The sequence below is a fragment of the Meleagris gallopavo genome, unplaced genomic scaffold (assembly GCF_905368555.1).
Source record: "Meleagris gallopavo unplaced genomic scaffold, MGAL_WU_HG_1.1 scaffold_11, whole genome shotgun sequence".
NCBI lineage: Eukaryota > Metazoa > Chordata > Aves > Galliformes > Phasianidae > Meleagris > Meleagris gallopavo.
This window is the reverse complement of record NW_028147025.1, coordinates 25,247-44,289: the sequence shown is the minus strand read 5'-3', so window position 1 is coordinate 44,289 and position 19,043 is coordinate 25,247. Positions and strand designations below refer to the sequence as shown.

General features: G+C 63.1%; 1 protein-coding gene across 2 annotated transcripts in view; it reads left to right on the top strand.

Annotated features, from left to right (window-relative positions):
* Positions 1-18,749, top strand: part of TAOK2 (TAO kinase 2) — a 35,212-nt gene extending 16,463 nt beyond the window's left edge. Inside the window, exons 8-12 of one of the 2 annotated variants that reach the window (XM_085215242.1) lie at positions 1,311-1,402; positions 6,792-6,885; positions 10,625-10,706; positions 13,023-13,109; positions 13,885-18,749. In XM_085215242.1, the coding sequence (XP_085071368.1) occupies positions 1,311-1,402; positions 6,792-6,885; positions 10,625-10,706; positions 13,023-13,109; positions 13,885-16,935 (3,406 nt within the window). In that variant the 3' untranslated portion in view covers positions 16,936-18,749. Of the gene's footprint in view, positions 1-1,310; positions 1,403-6,791; positions 6,886-10,624; positions 10,707-13,022; positions 13,110-13,881 lie in introns of both variants that reach the window. The other variant, XM_085215241.1, reaches the window with a different exon arrangement.
* The last annotated feature ends 294 nt before the right edge of the window (positions 18,750-19,043 follow it).

Sequence of the window (19,043 nt, the reverse complement as noted above, 5' to 3'; positions counted from 1 at the left end):
ACGGCGCCCCCTGCAGGATGGCCCCATAGTCCCCCCATAGTCCCCATAGTGACCCCATAGTGATCCTACGGCGCCCCTGCAGGATGGCCCCATAACCCCTATAGCCCCCCATAGCTGCCCCATAGTGACTCCATGGCGCCCCCTGCAGGATGGTCCCATAACCCCCCATAGCCGTCCATAGCTGCCCCCATAGTGACTCCACGGCGCCCCCTGCAGGATGGTCCCACAACCCCCCATAGCCCCCCTAGCTGCCCCATAGTGACTCCACGGCGCCCCCTGCAGGATGGCCCCATAGTCCCCCCATAGCCCCCCATAGTGACCCCATAGTGATCCTACGGCGCCCCCTGCAGGATGGCCCATAACCCCCATAGCCCCGCATAACTGCCCCCACAGTGACTGCACAGCACCCCTGCAGGATGGCCCCATAACCCCTCATAGCCTCCCATAGCTGACTCCGTAGTGACTGCATGGCGCCCCTACAGGATGGCCCCATAGTCCCCTATAGCTGACCCCATAGTGACCCCACGGCTCCCCTGCAGGATGGCCCCATAACCCTCATAGCCCCCCATAGCTGACCCCGTGGTGACTGCACGGCGCCTCCTACAGGATGGCCCGTAGCCCCCATAGCTGCCCCCATAGTGACCCACGGCGCCCCCTGCAGGATGGCCCCATAGGCCCCCATAGCCCCCCCATAGCTGCCCCCATAGTGACTCCACGGCTCCCCCTGCAGGATGGCCCCATAACCCCTCATAGCCTCCCATAGCTGACCCCATAGTGACCCACGGCTCCCCCTGCAGGATGGCCCCATAGCCCCCCATAGCTGACCCCGTAGTGACTGCATGGCGCCTCCTACAGGATGGCCCCATAGCCCCCCATAGCTGACCCCATAGTGACCCCACGGCTCCCCCTGCAGGATGGCCCATAACCCCCATAGCCCCCCCATAGCTGCCCCCATAGTGACTGCACGGCGCCCCCTGCAGGATGACCCCATAGTTCCCATTAGCTGACTCCATAATGACTCCATGGCGCCCTCTGCAGGATGGCCCTATAACCCCCATAGCCCCCCCATAGCTGCCCCCATAGTGACTACACAGCGCCCCCTGCAGGATGGCCCCATAGGCCCCCCATAGCCCCCTATAGTGACCCCATAGTGACTGCACGGCGCCCCCTGCAGGATGGTCCCATAACCCCTATAGCCCCTCATAGTGACCCCATAGTGACTGCACGGCGCCCCCTGCAGGATGGCCCCATAGGCCCCCCGTAGCCCCCCCATAGCTGCCCCCATAGTGACTCCACGGCGCCCCCTGCAGGATGGCCCCGGAGGTGATCCTGGCGATGGATGAGGGCCGTTACGACGGCAGGGCCGACGTCTGGGCGCTGGGCATCACCTGCATCGAGCTGGGTAGGGGGGCTTGGGGGGTCCTGGGGGGTCGTGTGGGGTGGTTTGGGGTCATGTGGGGTGCTGTGGGGTGCTATGGGGCACTATGGGGTCATGTGGGGTGGTATGGGGTCATATGAGGCGCTATGGGGTCATATGGGGTGCTGTGGGGTTGTATGGGGCGCTATGGGGTCATGTGGGGTGCTGTGGGGTTGTATGGGGCGCTATGGGGTCATGTGGGGTGCTATGGGGTGCTATGGGGCACTATGGGGTCATGTGGGGTGGTATGGGGTCATATGAGGCGCTATGGGGTCATGTGGGGTGCTGTGGGGTTGTATGGGGCGCTATGGGGTCATGTGGGGTGCTATGGGGTGCTATGGGGCACTATGGGGTCATGTGGGGTGGTATGGGGTCATATGAGGCGCTATGGGGTCATGTGGGGTGCTGTGGGGTTGTATGGGGTGTTATGGGGCGCTATGGGGCACTATGGGGTCATGTGGGGTGCTGTGGGGTTGTATGGGGCGTTATGGGGCGCTATGGGGTCATGTGGGATAGTTTGGGGTGGTTTGGGGTCATGTGGGTGCTATGGGGTTGTATGGGGTGCTATGGGGCACTATGGGGCGCTATGGGGTGCTATGGGGTCATGTGGGGTGGTATGAGGTCGTATGGGGCGCTATGGGGCACTATGGGGTCCTGTGGGGTCATGTGGTGTGGTTTTGGGTCATGTGGGGTGCTGTGGGGTTTTATGGGGCGCTATGGGACGCTATGGGGTGCTATGGGGCACTATGGGGTCACGTGGGTGCTATGGGGTTGTATAGGGTGTTTTGGGGCACTATGGGGTGCTATGGCGTCATGTGGGGTGGTATGGGGTGTTATGGGGTGCTATGGGGCGCTATGGGGCACTATGGGGTGCTATGGCGTCATGTGGGGTGGTATGGGGTTTTATGGGGTGCTATGGGGCGCTATGGGGCACTATGGGGTCCTGTGGGGTCATGTGGGGTGGTTTGGGGTCATGTGGGGTGCTATGGGGTGCTATGGGGCCGTATGGGGTGGTATGGGGTCATGTGGGGTGCTGTGGGGTTGTATGGGGCGCTATGGGGTCATGTGGGGTGCTATGGGGTCGTATGGGGTGTTATGGGGTTATGTGGGGTGCTATGGGGTGTTATGGAGTGGTATGGGGTGGTATGGGGTCATGAGGGGTGCTGTGGGGTGTTATGGGGCCGTATGGGGTGGTATGGGGTCATGTGGGGTGCTGTGGGGTTGTATGGGGCGCTATGGGGTGCTATGGGGCTGTATGGGGTGGTATGGGGTGGTATGGGGTCATGTGGGGTGCTGTGGGGTTGTATGGGGCGCTATGGGGTGCTATGGGGTGCTATGGGGCTGTATGGGGTGGTATGGGGTGGTATGGGGTCATGTGGGGTGCTATGGGGTGTGGTATGGGGTGTTATGAGGTTATGTGGGTGCTATGGGGTGCTATGGGGCTGTATGGGGTGCTATGGGGTGCTATGGGGCCATATGGGGCGGTATGGGGTGGTATGGGGCCATGTGGGGTGCTGTGGGGTTGTATGGGGCACTATGGGGTCATGTGGGGTGCTGTGGGGTCGTATGGGGTGTTATGAGGTTATGTGGGTGCTATGGGGTTGTATGGGGCGCTATGGGGTGTGCTATGGGGCTGTATGGGGTGCTATGGGGCCATATGGGGCGGTATGGGGTGGTATGGGGTCATGTGGGGTGCTGTGGGGTTGTATGGGGCGCTATTGGGTGTTATGGGGTCACGTGGGGTGCTATGGGGTTGTATGCGGTGTTATGGGGCGCTGTGGGGTGCTATGGGGCACTATGGGGTCATGTGGGGTGCTCTGGGGTTGTATGGGGCGCTATGGGGCGCTATGGGGTCATGTGGGGTGCTATGGGGTCGTATGGGGTGTTATGGGGTTATGGGGTGCTATGGGGTTGTATGCGGTGTTATGGGGCGCTGTGTGGGTGTATGGGGCACTATGGGGTCATGTGGGGTGCTATGGGGTTGTATGGGGTGCTATGGGGGGCTATGGGGTCATGTGGGGTGCTATGGGGTTGTATGGGGTGCTATGGGGTGCTATGGGGCTGTATGGGGTGCTATGGGGTGCTATGGGGTGTTATGGGGCGTGTTGGGGGTATGGGGTCGTATGGGATGCTATGGGGTCATGTGGGGTGCTGTGGGGTTCTATGGGGCGCTATGGGGCACTATGGGGTCCTTGGGGTTATGGGGGTGGTTTGGGGTCATGTGGGTGCTATGGGGTGCTATGGGGCCGCTATGGGGTGGTATGGGGTCATGTGGAGGTGCTATGGGGTGCTATGGGGTGTTGGGGGTTGTATGGGGTCATGTGGGATGCTATGGGGTGTATGGAGCGCTATGGGGCGCTGTGGGGTCTCTATGGGGCGCTATGGGGTGCTGTGGGACGCTATGGGGTGCTGTGGGGGGGCTATGGGGGTGCTATGGGACGCTGGTGGGGTGCTGGGTGCTATGGGGCTGTGGGGCTATGGGGCGCTGTGGGACGCTATGGGGTGTCTGTGGGGCGGCATGGGGCACTATGGGGCATGTGGGCGATTGGGACGCTATGGGGCGCTGTGGGACGCTATGGGGTGCTATGGGTGGGGGCTATGGGGTGCTGTGGGGCGTTGGGCACTGTGGGGCTCTATGGTGTGCTGTTGGGCGGTGTGGGGCAGCATGGGCTATGTGGGGCGTGTGAGGGTCTGTGGGACGCTATGGGGCTCTATGGGGCGCTGTGGGGCGCTGTGGGACGCTATGGGGTGTTGTGGGGGAGTATGGGGCTCTATGGGCGCTGGGGGGCGCTATGGGGCTCTATGGGACGCTATGGGGTTCTATGGGGCGCTGTGGGGCGCTATGGGGCTCTATGGGACGCTATGGGTTTCTATGGGGCGCTGTGGGGCGCTATGGGGCTCTATGGGACGCTATGGGGCCTATGGGGCGCTGTGGGGCGCTGTGGGGCTCTATGGGACGCTATGGGGTTCTATGGGGCGCTGTGAGGCGCTATGGGGCTCTATGGGACGCTATGGGGTTCTATGGGGCGCTGTGGGGCACTATGGGGCTCTTGGGACGCTATGGGGGTCTATGGGGCGCTGTGGGGCGCTATGGGGCTCTATGGGACGCTATGGGGCTCTATGGGGCGCTATGGGGCTTGGGACGCTATGGGGTCTGTGGGGCGCTGTGGGGCGCTATGGGGTTCTATGGGACGCTATGGGGTTCTATGGGGCGCTGTGGGGCGCTATGGGGCTCTATGGGACGCTATGGGTTTCTATGGGGCGCTGTGGGGCGCTATGGGGCTCTATGGGACGCTATGGGGCTCTATGGGGCGCTGTGGGGCGCTATGGGGCTGTATGGGACGCTATGGGTTTCTATGGGGCGCTGTGGGGCGCTATGGGGCTCTATGGGACGCTATGGGGTTCTATGGGGCGCTGTGGGGCGCTATGGGGCTCTATGGGACGCTATGGGGCTCTATGGGGCGCTGTGGGGCGCTATGGGGCTCTATGGGACGCTATGGGTTTCTATGGGGCGCTGTGGGGCGCTATGGGGCTCTATGGGACGCTATGGGGTCTATGGGGCGCTGTGGGGCGCTGTGGGGCTCTATGGGACGCTATGGGGTTCTATGGGGCGCTGTGAGGCGCTATGGGGTCTCTATGGGGCGCTGTGGGGCGCTATGGGGCTCTATGGGACGCTATGGGTTTCTATGGGGCGCTGTGGGGCGCTATGGGGCTCTATGGGACGCTATGGGGTTCTATGGGGCGCTGTGAGGCGCTATGGGGCTCTATGGGACGCTATGGGGTTCTATGGGGCGCTGTGCGGTGCTATGGGGCTCTATGGGACGCTATGGGGTCTCTATGGGGCGCTGTGAGGCGCTATGGGGCTCTATGGGACGCTATGGGGTTCTATGGGGCGCTGTGAGGCGCTATGGGGCTCTATGGGACGCTATGGGGTTCTATGGGGCGCTGTGGGGCGCTATGGGGCTCTATGGGACGCTATGGGGTTCTATGGGGCGCTGTGGGCTATGGGGCTCTATGGGACGCTATGGGGCTCTATGGGGCGCTGTGGGGCGCTATGGGGCTCTATGGGACGCTATGGGTTTCTATGGGGCGCTGTGGGGCGCTATGGGGCTCTATGGGACGCTATGGGGTTCTATGGGGCGCTGTGAGGCGCTATGGGGCTCTATGGGACGCTATGGGGTTCTATGGGCGCGCGGTGCTATGGGGCTCTATGGGACGCTATGGGGTCTCTATGGGGCGCTGTGGGGCGCTATGGGGCTCTATGGGACGCTATGGGTTTCTATGGGGCGCTGTGGGCGCTATGGGGCTCTATGGGACGCTATGGGGTTCTATGGGGCGCTGTGGGCGCTATGGGGCTCTATGGGGCGCTATGGGGTTCTATGGGGCGCTGTGCGGTGCTATGGGGCTCTATGGGACGCTATGGGGTCTCTATGGGGCGCTGTGGGGCGCTATGGGGCTCTATGGGACGCTATGGGGTTCTATGGGGCGCTGTGTTATGGGGCTATGGGGCTCTATGGGACGCTATGGGGCTCTATGGGGCGCTGTGGGGCTATGTGGGGCTGGGACGCTATGGGGTGCTATGGGGCCTGGACCTCTATGGGGCTCTATGGGGGCTGTGGGGCTATGGGCCTATGGGGCTCTATGGGACGCTATGGGGTTCTATGGGGCGCTGTGGGGCGCTATGGGGCTCTATGGGACGCTATGGGGTTCTATGGGGCGCTGTGGGGCGCTATGGGGCTCTATGGGACGCTATGGGGTCTATGGGGCGCTGTGGGTCGCTATGGGCTCTATGGGACGCTATGGGGTCTCTATGGGGCGCTGTGGGGCGCTATGGGGCTCTATGGGACGCTGTGGGGTTCTATGGGGCGCTGTGAGGTGCTTGGGGCTTCTATGGGACGCTATGGGGCTCTATGGGGCGCTGTGGGGCACTATGGGGCTCTATGGGACGCTATGGGGTTCTATGGGGCGCTGTGCGGTGCTATGGGGCTCTATGGGACGCTATGGGGCTCTATGGGGCGCTGTGGGGCGCTATGGGGCTCTATGGGACGCTATGGGTTTCTATGGGGCGCTGTGGGGCGCTATGGGGCTCTATGGGACGCTATGGGGTTCTATGGGGCGCTGTGGGGCGCTATGGGGCTCTATGGGACGCTATGGGGCTCTATGGGGCGCTATGGGGCGCTATGGGGCTCTATGGGACGCTATGGGGTTCTATGGGGCGCTGTGGGGTCTCTATGGGGCTCTATGGGACGCTATGGGGTTCTATGGGGCGCTGTGGGGCGCTATGGGGCTCTATGGGACTCTATGGGGCGCTGTGTGTCTCTGCGGTCTCTATGGGGTCCCTGTGGGTCCCAGCGCTGCCGTTGGCGCCCCACAGCGGAGCGGAAGCCGCCCCTGTTTGCTCTGAACGCCATGGGGGCCCTGTATCACATCGCACAGAGCTGTGCCCCACGGCTGCAGGGAGACGGATGGTGAGACACCCCACGGCTGCCCCATAGCTGCCCCATAGCTGCCCCACGGCTGCCCCATAGATGCCCCATAGGGACCCCATAAGTATCACATCGCACAGAGCTGCGCCCCACGGCTGCAGGGCGACGGATGGTGAGACACCCCACGGCTGCCCCATAGCTGCCCCATGGCTGCCCCACGGCTGCCCCATAGCTGCCCCATAGGGACCCCATAAGTATCACATCGCACAGAGCTGCGCCCCACGTCTGCAGGGCGACGGATGGTGAGACACCCCACGGCTGCCCCATAGCTGCCCCATAGCTGCCCCATAGCTGCCCCACGGCTGCCCCATAGCTGCCCCATAGGGACCCCATAAGTATCACATCGCACAGAGCTGCGCCCCACGGCTGCAGGGCGACGGATGGTGAGACACCCCACGGCTGCCCCATAGCTGCCCCATGGCTGCCTCACGGCTGCCCCATAGCTGCCCCATAGGGACCCCATAAGTATCACATCGCACAGAGCTGCGCCCCACGGCTGCAGGGCGACGGATGGTGAGACACCCCACGGCTGCCCCATAGCTGCCCCATAGCTGCCCCACAGCTGCCCCATAGAGACCCCATAGCTGCCCCATAGGGACCCCATAAGTATCACATCATACAGAGCTGCGCCCCACGTCTGCAGGGCGACGGATGATGAGAGACCCCACGGCTGCCCCATAGCTGCCCCATAGCTGCCCCACGGCTGCCCCATAGCTGCCCCACGGCTGCCCCATAGCTGCCCCATAGCTGCCCCACGGCTGCCCCATAGAGACCCCATAGGGACCCCATAAGTATCACATCGCACAGAGCTGCGCCCCACGGCTGCAGGGCGACGGATGGTGAGACACCCCACGGCTGCCCCATAGCTGCCCCATAGCTGCCCCATGGCTGCCTCACGGCTGCCCCATAGCTGCCCCATAGGGACCCCATAAGTATCACATCGCACAGAGCTGCGCCCCACGGCTGCAGGGCGACGGATGGTGAGACACCCCACGGCTGCCCCATAGCTGCCCCATAGCTGCCCCACGGCTGCCCCATAGATGCCCCATAGGGACCCCATAAGTATCACATCGCACAGAGCTGCGCCCCACGGCTGCAGGGCGACGGATGGTGAGACACCCCACGGCTGCCCCATAGCTGCCCCATGGCTGCCTCACGGCTGCCCCATAGCTGCCCCATAGGGACCCCATAAGTATCACATCGCACAGAGCTGCGCCCCACGGCTGCAGGGCGACGGATGGTGAGACACCCCACGGCTGCCCCATAGCTGCCCCATAGCTGCCCCACAGCTGCCCCATAGAGACCCCATAGCTGCCCCATAGGGACCCCATAAGTATCACATCATACAGAGCTGCGCCCCACGTCTGCAGGGCGACGGATGATGAGAGACCCCACGGCTGCCCCATAGCTGCCCCATAGCTGCCCCACGGCTGCCCCATAGCTGCCCCACGGCTGCCCCATAGCTGCCCCATAGCTGCCCCACGGCTGCCCCATAGAGACCCCATAGGGACCCCATAAGTATCACATCGCACAGAGCTGCGCCCCACGGCTGCAGGGCGACGGATGGTGAGACACCCCACGGCTGCCCCATAGCTGCCCCATAGCTGCCCCATGGCTGCCTCACGGCTGCCCCATAGCTGCCCCATAGGGACCCCATAAGTATCACATCGCACAGAGCTGCGCCCCACGGCTGCAGGGCGACGGATGGTGAGACACCCCACGGCTGCCCCATAGCTGCCCCATAGCTGCCCCATGGCTGCCTCACGGCTGCCCCATAGCTGCCCCATAGGGACCCCATAAGTATCACATCGCACAGAGCTGCGCCCCACGTCTGCAGGGGGACGGATGGTGAGAGACCCCACGGCTGCCCCATAGCTGCCCCATAGCTGCCTCACGGCTGCCCCGTAGCTGCCCCATAGGGACCCCATAAGTATCACATCGCACAGAGCTGCGCCCCACGGCTGCAGGGCGACGGATGGTGAGACACCCCACGGCTGCCCCATAGCTGCCCCATAGCTGCCCCACAGCTGCCCCATAGAGACCCCATAGCTGCCCCATAGGGACCCCATAAGTATCACATCGCACAGAGCTGCGCCCGACGCCTGCAGGGCAATGGATGGTGAGACACCCCACGGCTGCCCCATAGCTGCCCCATAGCTGCCCCACAGCTGCCCCATAGCTGCCCCATAGCATCCCATATCCCCCCATAGCTCCCCCATATCCCCCCACAGCACCCCATCCCTCCCCTATAGCTTCTCACTCTCTGACCCCAGTGCTGCCCCCCAACCTCCGCTCTCCTGACCTCTGTCCCTCTGACCTTTGCCCCCTGACCTCCACCCCCTGACCTCTGACTTCCTGACTTTTGCCCCGACCCCTGACCCCTGACTTCCACCCCCTGACCTCTGCTCCCTCTGCCCCCCTGACCTTTGCCCCGATCTCCGTCCCCTGACCTCTGCCCCCTGACCTCTGTTCTCCTGACCTTTGCCCCTGACCCCTGACCTTTGCCCCCTGACCTCTGGCCCCTGACCTCTGTTCTCCTGACCTTTGCCCCCTGACCTCTGGCTCCCTGATCTCTGCTCCCTGATATCTGCTTCTCTGACCTCCACCCCCTGACCTCTGACCCCTGACCTCTGATCCCCTGACTTTTGCTCCCTGACCTCTCTCTCCTGACCTCTGCCCCCTGACCTTTGCCCCCAATCTCTGCCCCCTGGTCTCTGGCTCCCTGACCTTTGCTCCCCTGATATCTGTTCCCCTGATCTCCGCCCCCTGACCTCTGACCCCATGGCTTTTACCCCCTGACCTCTGACCCCTGACCTTTGCCCCCTGACCTCTGGTCCCCTGACCTCTGCTCCCTGATATCTGCTTCCCTGACCTCCACCCCCTGACCTTTGCTCCCTGACCTCCACCCCTGACCTCTGACCCCCTGACCTTTGCTCCCTGACCTTTGCCCCCGACCTCTGACCCCTGACCTCCGACCCCTGACCTCTGCTCCCCTGATCTTTGCCCCCGATCTCCGTCCCCTGACCTCTGACCTCTGTCTCCTGACCTTTGCCCCCGGTCTCTGACCCCTGACCTCTGTTCTCCTGATCTTTGCCCCTGACCTCTGCTTCCTGATATCTGCTCCCTGAGCTCTGCCCCCTGACCTCTGCTCCCCTGACCTTTGCCCCCAACCTCTGACCCCTGACCTCTGACCCCTGACCTTTGCCCCCCGATCTCTGCCCCCCTGATCTCTGACCCCTGACCTTTGCTCCCTGACCTCTGGCTCCCTGATCTCTGCTCCCTCATATCTGCTTCCCTGGCCTCCACCCCCTGACCTCTGACCCCCTGACTTTCGCCCCCTGACCTATGCCCCCGACCTCTGACCCCCGATCTCCGTCCCCTGACCTTTGCCCCCTGACCTCTGCCCCCGACCTTTGCCCCCTGACCTCTGGCCTCCTGACCTTTGGCCTCCTGACCTCTGCTTCCTGATATCTGCTCCCCTGAGCTCTGCCCCCTGACCTCTGCTCCCCTGACCTTTGCCCCCACCCTCTGCCCCCTGACCTCTGCCCCCCTGACCTCTGCCCCCTGACCTCTGCCCCCTGACCTCTGGCCTCCTGACCTTTGGCCTCCTGACCTCTGCCCCCTGATCTCTGCCCCCCTGATCTCTGGCCTCCTGACCTTTGGCCTCCTGACCTTTGCCCCCTGACCTCTGCCCCCCTGACCTTTGCCCCCCGCCCCGCAGGTCGGAGCCGTTCCGCAGCTTCGTGCAGTGCTGCCTGCAGAGGGCGCCGCAACGGCGGCCCCAATCCGAGCTGCTGCTGCAGGTGGGCTGATGGGGGGGGGCTCTTATGGGATGGCGGGGTCCTGTGGGGTCCTGTGGGGTCTTATGGGGTCTGGTGGGGTCTTATGGGGTCTTGTGGGGTATTATGGGGTCTGATGGGGTCTTGTGGGGTCTGATGGGATGGCGGGGGTCTGGTGGGGTCTTATGGGGTCTTATAGGGTCTTATGGGGTCTGGTGGGGTCTGGTGGGGTCTGATGGGGTCTTGTGGGGTCTTGTGGGGTCTTATGGGGTCTTATGGGGTATTATGGGATGGTGGGGTCTGGTGGGGGCTGGTGGGCTCTTATGGGGTCTGATGGGGTCTTATGGGGTCTGATAGGGTCTTATGGGGTCTGGTGGGGTATTATGGGGTATTATGGGGTATTATGGGATGGCGGGGTCCTGTGGGGTCCTGTGGGGTTTTATGGGGTCTTATGGGGTCTTATGGGGTCTTATGGGGTCTGATGGGGTATTATGGTGTATTATGGGATGGCGGGGTTCTGGTGGGGACTGATGGGGTCTTATGGGGTTTTATGGGGTCTGATGGGGTCTTATGGAGTCTGATGGGGTCTGGTGGGGTCTGATGGGGTCTTATAGGGTCTTACGGGGTCTGGTGGGGTCTGATGGGGTCTTGTGGGGTCTTGTGGGGTCTTGTGGGGTCTTGTGGGGTCTTGTGGGGTCTTATGGGGTATTATGGGGTCTGATGGAGTCTTATAGGGTCTTTGGGGTCTTTGGGGTCTTATGGGATGGTGGGGATCTTATGGGGTCTTATGGGGTCTGATGGGATGGCGGGGGTCTGGTGGGGTCTTATGGGGTTTTATAGGGTCTGATGGGGTCTGATGGGGTCTGATGGGGTCTGGTGGGGTCTTATGGGGTCTTATGGGGTCTTGTGGGGTCTTGGGGGTCTTATGGGATGGCGGGGGTCTGATGGGGTCTGGTGGGGTCTTATGGGGTCTTATGGGATGGCGGGGGTCTTGTGGGTCTGATGGGGTATTACGGGGTCTTATGGGATGGCGGGCTCTGATGGGGTCTGATGGGGTCTTATGGGGTCTTGTGGGTCTTATGGGATGGCGGGGGTCTGATGGGGTCTGACGGAATCTTATGGGGTCTTGTGGGTATTGTGGGGTCTGATGGGGTCTTATGGGATGGTGGGGGTCTGAGGGGTATTATGGGATGGCAGGGGTCTTATGGGGTCTTATGGGGTCTGATGGGGTCTTGTGGGGTCTGATGGTGTCTTATGGGGTATTATGGCATGGCGGGGTCTGGTGGGGTCTTATGGGGTCTTGTGGGTCTTATGGGGTATTATGGGGTCTTATAGGATGGCGGGGTCTTATGGGGTCTTGTGGGTCTGATGGAGTCTTATGGGGTATTATGGGATGGCGGAGGTCTTATGGGGTCTGATGGGGCCAGCTATGGGGCAGTTATGGGGTCTCTATGGGGCAGCTGTGGGGTCTGTATGGGGTCCCTACCGGGTCTCTGGGGCAGCTATGGGGCAGCTCTGGCACAGTTCTGGGGTCTCTATGGGGCAGCTATGGGGCAGCTATGGGGCAGCTATGAGGTACCTGTGGGGCAGTTCAGCTATGGGGTCTCTATGGGATCTGTATGGGGCAGTTATGGGGTCTCTATGGGATCGCTATGGGGCAGCTATGGGCCAGCTGTGGAGCAGTTATGGGGTCTCTATGGGGCAGCTGTGGGGTCTGTATGGGGTCTCTAGAGGGTCTCTGGGGCAGCTATGGGGCAGCTCTGGTGCAGCTCTGGGGTCTCTATGGGGCAGCTATGGGGTCGCTGTGGGGCAGTTCTGGGGTCGCTATGGGGCAGCTATGGGGTTGCTGTGGGGCAATTATGGGGTCGCTGTGGGGCAGTTATGGGGTCATTGTGGGGCAGTTATGGGGTCTCTATGGGGCAGCTGTGGGGTCTGTATGGGGTCTCTAGAGGGTCTCTGGGGCAGCTATGGGGCAGCTCTGGTGCAGTTCTGGGGTCTCTATGGGGCAGCTATGAGGTACCTGTGGGGCAGTTATGGGGTCGCTGTGGAGCAGTTCTGGGGTCTCTATGGGGCAGCTATGGGGCAGCTATGAGGTACCTGTGGGGCAGTTATGGGGTTGCTGTGGAGCAGTTATGGGGTCTCTATGGGGCAGCTATGGGGCAGCTATGGGGCAGCTATGAGGTACCTGTGGGGCAGTTCAGCTATGGGGTCTCTATGGGGTCTCTGGGGCAGTTAAGGGGCCGCTGTGGGGCAGTTATGGGGTCGCTGTGGGGCAGTTCTGGGGTCGCTGTGGGGCAGCTATGGGGCGGCAGTGGGGCTGACCCACAGCTGCCCCCGCAGCACGAGTTCGTTGTTGCCGAGCGGCCGCAGGGAACCATGGCGGCTCTGATCCGAAGGGCGCTGGGGGACGACGACGACGACGACGAGGTGGGGGGCGGCCCCATAAATCGGGGCCCCATAAATCGGGGCTGTGGGGCGGCCCCATAAATCGGGGCTGTGGGGAGGCCCTATAAATCAGGGCCCTATAAATTGGGGCTGTGGGGCAGCCGTATAAATTGGGGCCCTATAGATTGGGGCTGTGGGGCGGCCGTATAAATTGAGGCCCTTTAAGTTGGGGCTGTGGGGCGGCCCCATAAATCGGGACCCTTTAAGTTGGGGCTGTGGGGCGGCCCCATAAATCGGGGCCCTATAGATTGGGGCTGTGGGGCGGCCCCATACATTGGGGCTGTGGGGCGGCCCCATAAATCGGGGCCCTATAAATCGGGGCTGTGGGCAGCCCCACAAATCGGGGCTGTGGGACGGCCCTATAAATCGGGGCCCTATAAATCGGGTCTGTGGGGCGGCCCCATAAATTGGGGCTGTGGGGTGGCCCCGTAAATCGGGGCCCCATAAATCGGGGCCCTTTAAATTGGGGCTGTGGGGAGGCCCCATAAATCGGGGCCCTATAGATCGGGGCTGTGGGGCGGCCCCATAAGTGAGGGGTTGTGGGGGATCTATGGGGCAGAGGATCTATGGGGCAGGAATCTATGGGGCACAGGATCTATGGCGCTGGAATCTATAGGGCAGAGGAGCTGTGGAGCCGAGAATCTATGGGGCAGAGGATCTGTAGGACAGGGAATCTATAGGGCAGGGGGATCTATGGGGCAGGGATGTATGGGGCAGGGAATCTATGGGGCTGACCCCCTTTTCTATGGGGCAGGAGCTCCAGCAGCAGCCGGAGGACCCGGATCTGCCCCAGGAACACGCGACAACACGTGAAGGGAACACGGAAGACGGGACGCACGTGGGTCACGTGACACAGGTGGGACACGCGGAGGATGGAACACACGAAGAACACGCGTGTGTGGAACACGCGGCGACACGTGTGGAGGACACGGAACACGCAGGAACACGCGTGGGACGCACGGAACATACGGGAACACGCGTGACACACGGAGATCACGTGACCCACACCCCACACGTGACCCGTATGGGGCACACAGAACACGGAACTGGCGCAGAACACGCGGCAGCACACGCAGAACATACAGAGACATGCATGACACACGCAGATCACGTGACAGACACGGAACACGGGACACGTACGGGGCACACGGAGCACGTGGAACACGTAACATGTGAAGAACACGCAGCAGCAGATGCAGAACATACAGAAACACGCATGACGGACCCAGAACATGCGACGCATACGTCACACGTGACACGTGTGGGGCACAGGGAGCACAGAACACGTGTAGAACACGCAACGGCGCGTGCAGAACATGCTGGAACATGCGTGACACATGAAGAACACGTGCCCCACACCCCACACGTGACCCACGTGGGGCACACAGAGCACAGAACAGACGCAGAGCACACAGCGAAACACGGAGGAACACGCAGGGCGCATGTAGATCACGTGACACACGCGGATCACGTGACCCACACCCCACACGGGAGCCACACGGGGGGCCCAGAGCACGGAACACACGTAGAACACGCAGGAACACACGTGACACGCGCAGATCACGTGACCCACACCCCACGCGTGAGCCACACGGAGCGCAGGACACACGGAGGACACGCAGGAACACGCATGACGCGTGCAGATCACGTGACCCGTACGGAGCCCACAGAACACGGAACGCACGTAGAACACGCAGGAACACGCGTGACGCACGGAGATCACGTGACCCGCACCCCACCCGTGACTACAGACATGGCGGAGCACACGACAACACGCGTGTTCCTGGCGGATCACGTGACCCCGCAGCCGGCACACGCCAGCGCACGCGTGTGGCTCCGTGTTGCGTGCGCTGCTCTGCTCTTCCTGCTGGCCCCACGGCTCGGCCTCGGCCTCGTGGGGCTGTGGGGCGGAGCCCAGCTATGGGGCAGGGAGAATCTATGGGGCAGAGCGCAGCTGTGGGGCAGGGAGATGTGGGGCAGGGCTGCGCTATGGGGCAGGGCTCATCTGTGGGGCAGGGAGATGTGGGGCAGGGCTGTGCTGTGGGGCAGGACTGTGCTATGGGGCAGAGCGGATCTATGGGGCGGAGCGGATCTATGGGGCAGGGAGGCACTGTGGGTCGCTGTGGGGCTGCTATGGGGCGGCGCAGGGATTCTGTGGGGCGCTATGGGGCCGCTGTGGGTCGCTGTGGGGCTGCTATGGGTCGCAGTAGGGCCGCTATGGGGCACAGTGGGGCCGCTATGGGGCACAATGCAGGCGCTATGGGGCGCCGTGGGGCCGCTATGGGGCGCCGTGGGGCTGCTATGGGGCGCCATCGCGCTGCTATGGGGTGCAGCGGGGCCGCTATGGGGCAGCGCAGCACCGCTGTGGAGCGCAGTGTGGCCGCTATGGGGCGCAATGGGGCCGCTATGGGGCGCCGTGGGGCCGCTGTGGGGCGCCGCGTTGCTGCTATGGGGCAGAACGGGGCCGTTATGGGGCGCCGTGGGGCTGCTATGGGGCGCCATCGCGCTGCTATGGGGCGCAGCGGGGCCGCTGTGGGGCGCGGTGGAGGCCCTGTGGGGCGCCGTGGGGCCGCTGTGGGGCGCTGTGGGCGCTCTGTGGGTCCTGGCCGCCCTCCGGCCCCGCGCCTCCCCCGCTCTGCCCCACGGCGCCGCCGTGCTGCTGCCCGCCGCCATGTTGTTGGCCGCCCCGTGTCTCTTCCTGCCGCTCTACCTCCTGGCGGCCGCCATGATGGGGCGCCGAGGGCCGGAAGTGTGGGCCGGAGGAGCGGAAGTGTGGGCCGGGGGAGCGGAAGTGAGGGGTGAAAGAGGGCCGGAAGTGTGGCGCTCCGGCGAAAGAGCGGAAGTGCGGGGTGGAGGAGGGCCGGAAGTGGAGAAGGGAGCGTCGGAAATGTGGCGCAGCGGCGGGTCGGAAGTGCGACGGAGAGTACCGGAAGTGCGAGACGTCGCACCGGAAGCGTGGCGCGGCAGCGCGCCAGAAGCTCGACGCAGAACGACGGAAGTGCGGGACGGATCGCCGGAAACGTGGCGCAGCGGCGGGCCGGAAGGGCGACGCAAAACACCGGAAGCGTGGCCTAGCGGCGTGCCGGAAGTGCAGGCGGTGGGACCGGAAGTGTGGGTGAAGAAGCCGGAAGTGTGGGGCGGAGCGCAGCGCCTATGGCTGCGGTTCCTCCTCCGCCTCCCCCCGCGCCTTTTCGCCGCTTTCTCCGCGCTGGGTTTCGCCTCGGAGCGCCGCCTTTTCCTCCTTTTCCCCCGGGCCAAACACGGCCCGGCCCGCTCCGCCGCCTCCCCGCGTTTCCCCTCCCCGCCGCGGCTCCGTTCTCGCCTCCCCGTCCCCGCCGCCCCCCCCGGTTCTCCCCGGCCGCCCCCGGGTTTCTTCGCGCAGCTCCGAGCGCTGCTGTGGGGCGGGTTGGCCTGGCTATGGGGCGGGGTCCTGCCGCTATGGGGCGGGCTGAGCCCTCTGTGGGGCAGAATCCCCCCGCTGCGGGGCGGGTTCTTCCGCTTACGGGGCAGAACGGGCCGCCTATGGGGCAGGCTGAGCCCCCTATGGGGCAGGCTGAGCCCCCTACGGGGCGGGCTCCTCCACTTGTGGGGCAGGATCCCCCCGCTGTGGGGCAGGCCGACCCCGCTATGGGGCAGAGGCGGCGGGAAGCGCCCCGCGTGGTTCTCCGCCTCCCCTCCGTCCCGCATCCCCCGCCTCGCCCCCCGTCGCCCCCCCGCCTCTCTCCGCCCCATCGCGGCCGCCCCCAAAGTTGGGGGGTGCGGGGGGGGGGCGCCGCCCAGGTGTCCGACCAGGAGACCCTGGAGGTGAGCGTCGGGAAAAGGGGGGGGGACTCGATTTGGGGGGCAGAAATGCCCGAGTTGGGGGCAGGGAGCCCCGAGTTCGGGGCAGAAATCCCGACTTTGGGGTCGGAAATGCCCACTTTGGGGGCAGAAATCCCGACTTCGGGGTCAGAAATGCCCACTTTGGGGGCAGAAATCCCGACTTTGGGGAATCGGGGCAGAAGTGCCCACTTTGGGGGCAGGGAGTCCCGATTTGGGGTCGGAAATGCCCACTTTGGGGGCAGAAATCCCGACTTTGGGGGCAGAAATGCCCACTTTGGGGGCAGAAATCCCGACTTTGGGGGCAGAAATGCCCACTTTGGGGGCAGAAATCCCGACTTTGGGGGCAGAAATGCCCACTTTGGGGGCAGGGAGCCCCGAGTTCGGGGCAGAAATCCCGACTTTGGGGGCAGAAATGCCCACTTTGGGGGCAGAAGTGCCAACTTTGGGGGCAGGGAGCCCCGATTTGGGGGCAGAAGTGCCCACTTTGGGGTCGGAAATGCCCGTTTTGGGGGCAGAAATGCCCACTTTGGGGGCAGGGAGTCCCGATTTGGGGTCGGAAATGCCCACTTTGGGGGCAGAAGTGCCGACTTTGGGGGCAGGGAGCCCCGATTTGGGGGCAGAAGTGCCCACTTTGGGGGCAGAAATCCCGGCTTTGGGGTCGGAAATGCCCACTTTGGGGGCAGAAATCCCGACTTTGGGGGCAGAAATGCCCACTTTGGGGGCAGGGAGCCCCGAGTTGGGGGCAGAAATCCCGACTTGGGGTCAGAAATCCCGACTTTGGGGTCAGAAGTGCCAACTTTGGGGTCGGAAATGCCCATTTTGGGATCAGAAATGCCCATTTTTGGGGCGGAAGTGCCAACTTTGGGGTCAGAAACGCCCAGTGTGGGGGGGAGCCCCGATTTGGGGTCAGAAATGCCCATTTTGGGGTCAGAAACTCCAAATTTGGGGCTATAAATACCCATTTTGGGGGCAGAAATGCCAACTTTGGGGGCAGGAACGTCCAGTGTGGGGGGGAGCCCCGATTTGGGGTCAGAAATGCCAACTTTGGGGTCAGAAATGCCGACTTTGGGGTCAGAAGTGCCCATTTTGGGGTCAGAAGTGCCAACTTTGGGGTCAGAAATGCCCATTTTGGGGTCAGAAGTGCCAACTTTGGGGTCAGAAGTGCCCATTTTGGGGTCAGAAGTGCCAACTTTGGGGTCGGAAATGCCCATTTCGGGGTCAGGGAGCCCCGATTTGGGGTCAGAAACGCCAACTTTGGGGTCAGAAACTCCAAATTTGGAGCTGAACTCGCTGCTATGGGGCAGTAGACCCACACTTGGGGGTCGGGGGCCCCAATTTGGGGTCAGAAACCCCACTTGGGGGGGAAAAAAATGCCCCGATTTGGGGTCAGAAACGCCAACTTTGGGGGCAGAAACTCCAAACTTGGGGCTGAGCTCGCTGCTATGGGGCGGAGACCCACACTTGGGGGGCAGAGAGCCCCGATTTGGGGTCAGAAACGCCCCGCTTTGGTGCTGAGATCGCTGCTGTGGGGCAGAGACCCACACTTGGGGGGCAGGGATCCCTAATTTGGGGTCAGAAACACCGATTCGGGATCAAAACGTCCCAACTTTGGGGCCGAGCTCAGTGCTATGGGGCTGGGACCCACACTTGGGGGGCGGAGCCCCACGCTGTTCTCGGGGCGGCGGATTTGGGGCCGTTTCTGCACTTTTTGGTATTTTGTGGTTTTTTTTGTTGTTTGTTTGTTCGTTTTCCCCCCGATTTTGTGTGAATTTGGGGGGGGAATAAAAGGCTCCAAAGTGATTTCTGGAGTGTGTGTGGGACCCACAGATGTGGGGCGGGACCCATAGATGTGGGGCGGGACCCACAGATGTGGGGTGAACCCATAGATGTTGGGTTGGAGCCATAGATGTGGGGTGGGACCCACAGATGTGGGGGGGGACCCATAGATGTGGGGCGGGACCCATAGAGGTGAGGCGGGAGCCATAGATGTGGGGTGTGACCCATAGATGCGGGGCTGCCCCGTAGATGTGGGGTGGACCCATAGATGTGGGGTGGGACCTATAGATGTGGGGCGGGAGCCATAGATGTGGGGTG